General features: G+C 48.8%; 1 protein-coding gene and 2 long non-coding RNA genes across 4 annotated transcripts; 2 read left to right on the plus strand and 1 right to left on the minus strand.

Annotated features, from left to right (window-relative positions):
* The first annotated feature begins 1890 nt into the window (after positions 1–1890).
* Positions 1891–5095, plus strand: LOC123175210 (uncharacterized). 2 transcript variants are annotated; one of them, XR_006487689.1, is made up of 2 exons: positions 1891–2029; positions 5010–5095. It is a non-coding gene; the product is annotated as an uncharacterized lncRNA (long non-coding RNA). The 2 variants fall into 2 exon arrangements; XR_006487688.1 differs by lacking the exon at positions 1891–2029 and adding an exon at positions 2036–4471.
* Positions 5096–5182: 87 nt separating this feature from the next.
* On the minus strand, positions 5183–6800 carry LOC123175208 (protein LITTLE ZIPPER 4). The gene is made up of 2 exons (XM_044590176.1): positions 6551–6800; positions 5183–5877 (listed from the first exon to the last, which is right to left on the minus strand). The coding sequence occupies exon 2, from the start codon at positions 5863–5865 to the stop codon at positions 5593–5595; it is 273 nt and encodes a 90-aa protein (XP_044446111.1). The 5' UTR covers positions 5866–5877; positions 6551–6800; the 3' UTR covers positions 5183–5592.
* On the plus strand, positions 5694–6312 carry LOC123175209 (uncharacterized). The gene is made up of 2 exons (XR_006487687.1): positions 5694–5905; positions 6030–6312. It is a non-coding gene; the product is annotated as an uncharacterized lncRNA (long non-coding RNA).
* Positions 6801–9395: the final 2595 nt, after the last annotated feature.

Genomic DNA, 9395 nt, shown 5'->3' on the forward strand with positions numbered 1-9395 from the left:
CACGCTCGGCTGTTGTTTTTCTTCTCTTATAGCTGCTGTTTATCTTATGGTTGAATTCGATTCTTGTATCTCACACCCCTGTTTGTTGCGTGGATGGATGAATTCTATTCGTTGATGCTCAAACAAAAATTGCTTGAGTCTGTTTCGGTGATTCTCACACCCCTGTTCAGCGAGGCAGACTGCAGTTTTGTTGTCCCGGTTCAGTTCTGCGAGGCAAACTTCAGTTGCAGGCAGACTGCAGTTTTGTTGTCCCGGTTCAGTTCTGCGAGGCAAACTTCAGTTGCAGGAACTGCTTATCCAGAAAAGTAAAGGTTTAAATTTACAATGACTTTGTTTTACGTGAAACTTTGGCACCGATTTAAAATGTAAAAATGTTTATCTCCATGGATAGATGTCCACTTATAAATCCATTCCATTCCATCCATCAAACCAAACATCAATATGTAACCATTTCATTCCTTCGAATTATTCGCACCAAACACGAGAATGGAACGGACCCATTACATTGGAATGGAACCATGACATTTCATTACACTTTGTTTCCGAACCAAACACACCCTAAGCATCTCCAACAGACGCCGAACGCGGCGCGCGCTAAAAACTGCTTTGCGGCTCGCCCATCGCCTAGTTTGACGCGGTGCGCAGCGCTGGCTTCAGCAGCAGCACTAAAATACAGCGTGTGCGCCGCTCCAGCAATGCGCAAAAAATGCAGCGCGCGCTCATTCTACAACAACATTTTTACATAGATAAAAATGATAGATTGCATAGATAAAAAACGATACAAAGGTATTTTACATCGGTGCAATTAGATAGATAGTTCGAAAGCATAGATAGATAAAACTACGATGCAACTAGATAGAAACTACTACGGCATACATATATAGAAACTACTCCAGGTCGCTACCATCATCATCATCATCATCTTGGTCGGTGTCGTCCGAGGTATCGAGCCATATGTCCAATCAACGTCCATCGTCTGACGTGAAGATCGACCTCCCACCTGCTGCAACGATATCGGACTGCGCATTCGCCAATGCCTTCTGTCGACGCCGGTCTGCCCGCTTCGCACGGCGCCTTGCCGTCATCTCCGCCCAGTAGGCACGCTCGTCGGCGACGTCCTCCGGGTGGAGACGGCGCCACTCTGCCATGGCTCGCTCGTCCTCCTCGGCGATGAGGAGGTGGCGATGCCGTCGAGCATGGTCGGCACGGTCCATGTCGATGATGAGACGCGGCGGAGGGGCGACGCGCTACGCCTGCTCGCGCGTGAAGACGTCCCGAAAGTTCATCTGCGACCGGAGCCTGTCCAAGCGCCACGCCGCCTCGTGCGCGCTCCGGAACGACCCGAGGCCGAGCCGGATATTGCCGGACCGAATCTCGGCGAAGTACCAGCCGTTGGGGCACTTGCGGACGCCGCGGTAGCCCGAGGAACCCCGGCGGCGCGGCGGCATGATGGCGTGGTGATGGCGCGGAAAGCGGCGAAGCGGCGAGGTGGCGAAGCGGCGGGGTTGCGAAGCGGCGAGGTTGCAAGGGAAGGGCGCGTGGTTGTGTTCTGTGCGCGTGGCGAGCGCAGAATTTTATAGACGCGCGCGAAGTGACGCGCCAAATCTATCGCGCCGCGTGCCGCTTTCTCTCGCGTGCGCACAAACGCTTCCCGCGCGCGGTAAGTTCATGCCACCGCTAAAGCGCGCGGAACTAGCCGGCGCGCGCTAAAACCAAAATTTACTGCACGGGCACGCCTTTTGCCGCGCCTGTTGAAGATGCTCTTAGCTCGGCCATAAGGCCGGATAGGGCCGCAAAACTACTACGCAAAACGTTGTCGAGTCCAGCCCATCCTTAGCAAGCCCACCATGTTAAAGGCCTATCTGCAAGTCTGGTCAGCAGGGCTGGAGATTTCCGCGCAGGAGGCTGCGACGACCTCATCTAAAAAATAAAAAAAATCTCAAAAAGAAAAAACGGCGACGACCAACCGACGGCCCCTTCTCGTCAGCCGCCCCCTGCCGGCCGCCGGCGAACCACGCCAGCCGACCTGGTAAGCTCCCAGAGACGAACCTCTCGTGCTAATGAATCTCGCGTAGCCCGCCCTTTTTTGTGGAGTTACCTCCCGCGATCAGTGCTATAGGCAGTAGTAGAAATTGCCAGTGAGATTCCCCTGATGCCGCCGTGCCGAATGACTCTGTAGAGCAATTTTTGAGTAAATTTCTCTGTTGCGCGTCCTGCCTGTATCAGGGCGATCATTGTGTTTTTGGTGTGGAGGGGGGAGCAGCAACCGGCGATTGCTCGGGCAATTCGATCAGGTGCTCTCGTACCGTTGCCATCAACACAGATCTCCCTGCATAATACAGTAGGTCGCTTGTGTTGTGTGTCCCAGGCTGCTGGTCCCTGTGTGAGTTGAGCGAGCCTCACATGTGCGGGCTTCGCAATCGGTCGGCTCGCTTCGGGTTAGAGATTGGTCACATGGTGGATGCTAGGGCTTTGTGATCATCATGAAATGAGATTTGATTTGTCCATCAGGGTTCGCGTCAAGCAAGTGATTGTTCTGTACAACATTGATGATAGTATGATGCTTGTTTGCTTAACGTGCTATGTCCAAGCCAATGTAAACAGCAGGAGAGATGTGTCTTTGGACCTGCTAATAAGTGACCACCCTTGATCCCTGTACAGTTCAACACGGTTAGTTGTGCCTGGTCTTTCTTCTTTCCATGGTGCAGGTATTGCGTGCGCTTTTTTAGTTAGTTTTTAAACGGGATGCTAGCTAATTCAGCGTTATTATTGCATTCCCCTTGCTAGAAGCGCACAAAATACTTGATTGTTACACCCTCTGTTCCCAAATGTAGGACATTCTGGCAGTTCAAAATACTTGATTGTTACAGAGGTAGTACATGATTGACAACCTCATGTTGAGATTGTTACATGTGAACAATGATGACCAATTAGGGCTTCTTTGGATCACAGGATTAGAAAACAAAGGAATTCAAAAAACACAGGAATTTGACGGGATTGTAGGTGCAAAACAGAGGATTACAAAATAGAGGAAAACTACAAGAATGGTCATTTGGATGGAACACAGGAAAAACACAGGAAAAGTGCCTCGATCCTACGCGAATCAGTGTAAAAAAGAGGTTATAGTGGATGTTGAAATTCCTATAGGATTGAGGTGTAGGAATGCATCCATAGGAATTTTGGAGGTGTGGTTCCTTTGATCCAAAGGGCTTCTTTAGGAAAAAATCCAATGGATTGGAATCCTCCAATATTCCTATGAAAATCCTTCAATCCAAAGAGGCCCTTAGCTGGAGCCTGGAGATAGTCTAATCATAAATGATTGCGCAGCTAGTAGCTGTTGTAATTTTCCTCGTGCTATGAATCTTGTTGACAACATGGTAGTATTATTAAAAGAATTACCATATGTTGTATCCTAGCTAAAACCTGGTTTATATCAGTGTTCTGCCTGTTTATATGACTATCATCTACAGGATGTAGAATATAGTGTGCCCAATCAAAGCAATGTTCATATCGCAAGGCAAAAAAAAAACGAGGTTCAGATATAATCTTGCAGCAAAGATGGCATCTGGTCATGTTGCAGACAAGGCGATCTACAAGACTAAATGCTCCCAACTTTTGCCAACTTGCCCTCTTATTGTGCATGATGATGTCAAACTAATTTACTGCAACATAAATGCAAGTTTACTATCGACATGTTATGTGTTGGGAGCTTGGGATGCATATGATGCAAGGGATACATGATTCATAACTGACGGTTGTTTTGCAATGATCTTGTGTACTCATTTCTACTTGTCCTTTGTTCATGCGGTGCATCTATTGACAACTTGACGTCCAAAACAATCATTCGTAGTGATGAGCAAGTCTTTTATAGAATGGGCAGGTGTCAGGTACAGATTTTTGTGTGGCTTCTTCTTGGGCTGCTCGGATCAGATGGTCCCTGACTGAACTCTTAAATATGCTCATGTGGTATTTTCTTGGGATTGTATGTAGGCTAAAACCATGGCCCGTGAAAGCAGGAGGTCCCACAAACACGTAATAATACTCACATGTGTGTCATCTTATGTCAAAGCAAAGAAGTGTTTTTTCACTCTGCTCGGAAAAACCAAATCCATGTTTTCTGGACCGAAGTGTGAAAAATACCAAGCAAACTCAGACTGACACCAGCAACCAACCTGTGTAAACGTCATTGAGGACATAGATTTTTCTTTCTGTATATATACTGGAATATATGACTCGCTTAACACATAACAAGCTCTTGCAAGTCCAGAGTCTTCCCTGTGCTAGTGTCACAGTGACGGTTTGTAGGAGGGCTCAGGTCGTCAGGTGTATGTTTGGTGGTACAACTGTACAAGGAAACAACTCCGCAGGATGGTGTGTTGATGTGATCGAGGAAGAGTCGATATGTATATGTTCTGTCAAATAGCTCCTGGATTCTTGGATATGTGCGACAAAACAAGGTCATGATAGATAGGTGAGCAATGCGTGATACTTCTTGCATGTGCAGCGCAAGGATGTTGGCCAAGCTACTGTGTACACCTCATACTCTGTTTTTTATCTCTCATTTAAGTTGTATCAGAATTTGGTGGCTAGTGGGGAAATTTGACAGTCTAATGTTCTCGTATATAAATTCTGCTAACTCTAGCATAATGGCAGAATTATATTATGTTCTTGCATCGCAGAAAGTATCATATTTTCTCCTTATTGTTATGCTATCCTGAATGTTAGTATGTAATACTTACTGATATTGCTGAACGGTATATGTATCATATCACTAAAGTAATAGCTTGGCCCTTTTCTACTAGAACCAATCATGTTTCCTTTTCAATGTTGCCAAATTGCTTAATAATGGTCCTCAGATGGTCAGCCTATTATATGTTTTTTTTGCGGGTTATTATATGTTGATGGTCAGAAACACTTGAAATCATTGCACTTTTCAGTGGAGATTATATGTTCTCTTTTGCTCATTGGCCAGTCACTCGAGATTATATCTCTCTTTTACTCATTGGCAGATTAATATGCATGATGACTGAAGTGTGGCGACTGATTCCCTTGCGGATGCTCGATGTGAAGGCAGAGTAATCTGTTATGCTGGAGGTCAGTACATTCGATGCTTGTGGTTGCTTTACTTGAATTTTGAAATTTGAGTCACCTCCATTAGTCAACTTAGCAATCGAAGCCAGAATTCAAGGTAGCATCGTGCACTAGAGCTGATACATTGCCATGAAACGAGCTGTAAATGACATTACCCAGGACTGGAAAGGAAGAAGCTGGTCCAATGCCACAGCCATGTAGCGCGCACATTGACCCAACCATCTTTATATACTCCTAGTTGATCTGATCTATCTATCCATTCAGAAGGAGGAGGACTCTGCTACATGACAGTACTAGGCATGCAGTTCCATAGCTAAAACGAAGCAAACATTCCCAACATTCAGAGCTAGACCCTCTAGCGGTTACAAATGCAAATCCTACATGATGGCATGGCATGGTAGTAGAGTACCAAGGAGAACATATCCAGTACCAGTACGTACTATCTAATGGGTGAAAGCAAGCACTGGATATGTTCTCCAGCACCCGAGCAAGCAAGCTGCTTCAGTTTGCGACAGTCTTCTTGGACTTGGGCGTCGCCTTGTCGTGGACGGCGTGTGCCGGTGGAGCCGCGTTGAGGTCAGGGAGGGGCGCACGAGCGCCAGCAGCGGCGTTGCCGATGGGCTTGCCGGCCGCGGTCTTGGCGAGGCGGTGCTTGAGCTCGGTGAGCAGGGCCTGGTTCTCCTGGTTCAGCAGCTGGGCCTTCTTGCGCAGCCGTTCGTTCTCCTTGAGGATGTAGCAGTTCTGCATGTACAGCTTGGCGTTGAGCCTGTCCATCCCGCCTGGCGCCTGCCACCAAAAAAAAAAAAGCAACAGGGTAAGGAAATCGGCAGCCATATGTGGGGGGCCCTGTTTCAGAACTTGGTTACAATACTCGTTTTTTATCCTGCTCTGCTTCACGCGACTCGTATTAACTTGTATGTGTCCTACTATGAGTGCAGGAAAAGAAGAAATGGAAGCAGAAACAGTGAAGTGTGTTGTGGTCGTGTGCCAGCAAAAATGCCAGGATACTCAGGGGATGTCCCTGCTGTGGCAACATCCTTAGAGGTAAGAAGAAGAAGAAGAAGAATGGAACACTAGCAGCAGAGTGTAGCATGGAGACCCTGAAGGTTCCTTCTGTAAACAAGATAAAGAAATGGGAGGGTCACTCGTTCTAAACAAATTATGATGGATGTAAACACATGTTAACGCCATTGCAACTGCTAACAGAATATATTAGTAGTACTAGCAACTTGCAAAGATGTCGAGACTCAAGACATAAACAAATCAAAGGCATGGGAGGGGATGCAGCAGATTGCATGCAACTAGGGAGTACGAGTATAAACGAACAAAAAGGGAAGCAAGCACCCAACTCAATGTTACAACACCACTAGGAAAGGGGAACTGCAATTGGCACACATGATTGTGCATGCATGCATGCATGCAAAAGCACATCGAGCAGAGGCGAGGCTGAAGGGATTACCTTGTTGGAGGTGCTAGAGAGCAGAGGAACTCGGCAAGCAAAGGCAGAGTCGGAGTGCGATGGGCGGCCTGGGCAGGAAGGGAGGCAGAAGGGATGGAGAGGATCAAGTCGATCTCCTCTGCTGTATGTGTGATGTGCTCCTTCTATGGGGTGGTGGGACGGTATTTATAGGCTCACGATCTCGTTTCATACCAGTTCATCGTAGGTGGAGTGCAGCTAGGCTAGCTCATCCTTCCTTCCTTCCCTTTTTCCCTCCAGGATCGATCAAAAACCTCGAGCGGTGTGGCTGACAGGCGGGCCCGCCGGCATGGGCCGTGGTCCACGTGCTAGCGTTCGCACGTACGTACGAATGGGAGGCTCTCATGAGGCCTTTGAACGGGAGCGGCAGAGGGGTGTCTCGTGCATGCTCGTAAGGAGACGATCCAATCGATGACGATGCGGCAGAGGCTTAAATGCCGCCTAATCATGAGGTTGGCCTTGGCCTCCCTCACGTGCCGCATTTTCTTCTTTCTTCTTCCAGTTTTGCTAGAACTCATTCAGATAAAATATAATTTGGTTTCATTTACCTTTCATAGCCATTGAATGTGATGCTATAAGATGCGTGTGTGTTGACGTGGGTTGTTTTTGTTCTTGATTTCCAGATGAATGACACCAAATTATATCTCATTTAGATGAGTTCTAGGTACTTCCTTCTTCTTCTTCCCTTCCTTGTGTACGCGCCGGTGCAGCCGTTCCCGCGCCAGATTTGTTTATGGACGGATGGATGACTAATCCGCGCATTGCCATGGCCTGTGTGAGTGAGAGAACCATTGTACTGTGATGAGTAATCTAAAGCACGATTAACACAAAGCGTGCATCTTCTAACCAACGACCAATGTGCATGGGCATGGCTTCTTGTGCACTGTAAACTGTTCCCTTGCACACTTTGTTCTACTACTATTATATTTATACTACACGAGGCAGAGAGAGAGGGGCACTGTAATTTTGTGACAGTGGTTTAGGTGGCCAACCCAAACCAAATATGGTCAGCGAGCGAGCGCAAGTGTGCAAGAGCAAGAGAGAGGTACTAGTAGGAGGATACGACGATGGGAGGGGGCTTCAAATGATAATGATGATGGGCCTCGGCCGGCCCAAGATTCGTAATGATGGCTCGTCTCCGGGTCCTCGCTCATCATCACGCTCCATCCCTGTTCCTATATTCCTCGCCCTTTTGTTTCCTTCCATCTCCCCTCTTTTTTTTCTTCTTCTTTTATTGTTACTGCACCCTCTTCCCTTCCTTGAATACCAGCCTCGGGTGGGGTGATGATGATCCCCTCTTCCCTCAATTGAATGCATCACAATTGTGCCACACACACACTTCCTCCTCGCTCCTTTTCTTTTGTACTACACCGTGCATCTTTTTCTTTGTGGCCCATCTCGCCTCTAGCTTTTCGCGAGCCTTTTGCTGAATGTGATTGTTGCAAGCAACAGAATCTCGGAAGGAAAATGCACATGTTAGCAGAGATGAGATGATCTAGGGCCGGAAAAGTGGAGGCACGAAAGGTAAAGGAGGTAATCATCACTGCTGGCCAGCCTGGATTCACTCTCTAGGCTGTGTATGTACTCCTTCCTACATGATACGAGACCAAATTTTGTGGAGCTAAGACACCCCTATCCTAATGATTAAACAAAACACCCTGCACGCTTGGCCTTGGCCGATTTTTTATATATTTTTTATTTTTTAAAAAGGAGGATAGACCCCCGGTCTTTGCATCTGGACGATGCATGCCGCCATCTTATTAATTAATCACAGAGGTCATATAAAGTAATACATTAGTTAGTCTGAAGCCACCATCTAGGCAACACCTGTTGCTACTCCTATCACATTGACGAAGGTATGCCGAATATTTGGGCCTAATACCAAGCGGACATCGCACCAAACCCTAACATGTAAAGTCGGGTGCCTCAACCCAGCCACACACCGGGACTGGGTCCCATACCGACCGACGCACTCTCAGATGCTGCCGCCGTCATTTTCCACCGGTCCATCTTCAGAGTAGAAACTAACCCATCAACCTTGCCTGGCCTGCCGTCGGCGCCACCACGACGCTAGACAACTCCACCATCCTGCACGTATCCGTCCACACGCGCTCGTCGTCGAACCTCCGCAACACCATGCCACCACGATCCGCCGTTGGCCTTGCGGTGGATGAGACACCGCTCTTCCGCTTGCCCCGTCCAACTAGCACTTGTTCCAAAAACGATGCCCTCAGGAGGGACAACGACATCAAAGGTACCATTACCGTCCGATCTGGTAGATCCAGATCTACGGTTTCTCCCGGAGCATCACGACCTGCAACAACGATGCCCCGATAAGGGAACGACGTTATACACCCGCCATCGTCTGCCACGACTGAAGTCGGCGCGATTTTCACCGGAAGTGGCGCCCCCCCCCAACCTCGCAGCTGGATGGAACCGAACGGAGCCTCGTCGTGGAGACGAGGGCCGCCGTCGGCACGCACGACAGGAACTTCCAGCCGCCCCTCACCGGTCCTTCTCGCGCCACCGGCCGGCGAACGTCGTATCGAGACGGATCTGAATAGGACGCCAGATCCGCAGCCATCGGCGCCACCCATGCGCCCGTGGCCGCCACACCACCAGCCATGTAGGTCCCCATCGCCGCCGCACAATAAGAGTGCCGCCCTGACTGCCGCCCCGACATCCCCATGTGAGATGCCGCCTCCGCCTCACAAGATCTGTCGCGGCGACCATCCACCCTAGATCTGCGATGCATGGCCCGTCGCCACCGTGGCCCTTGCCGGCGGCGGCGGCGGCGGCGGCTGGGGATAGAGGAGTGGGGAGGGGT

Source organism: Triticum aestivum, unplaced genomic scaffold, assembly GCF_018294505.1.
Source record: "Triticum aestivum cultivar Chinese Spring unplaced genomic scaffold, IWGSC CS RefSeq v2.1 scaffold93319, whole genome shotgun sequence".
NCBI classification, from domain to species: domain Eukaryota; kingdom Viridiplantae; phylum Streptophyta; class Magnoliopsida; order Poales; family Poaceae; genus Triticum; species Triticum aestivum.

Excerpts from the sequence above, each read along its gene's own strand:
- LOC123175208 (XM_044590176.1), bottom strand. The coding sequence starts at position 5,865 with ATGGACAGGCTCAACGCCAAGCTGTACATGCAGAACTGCTACATCCTC.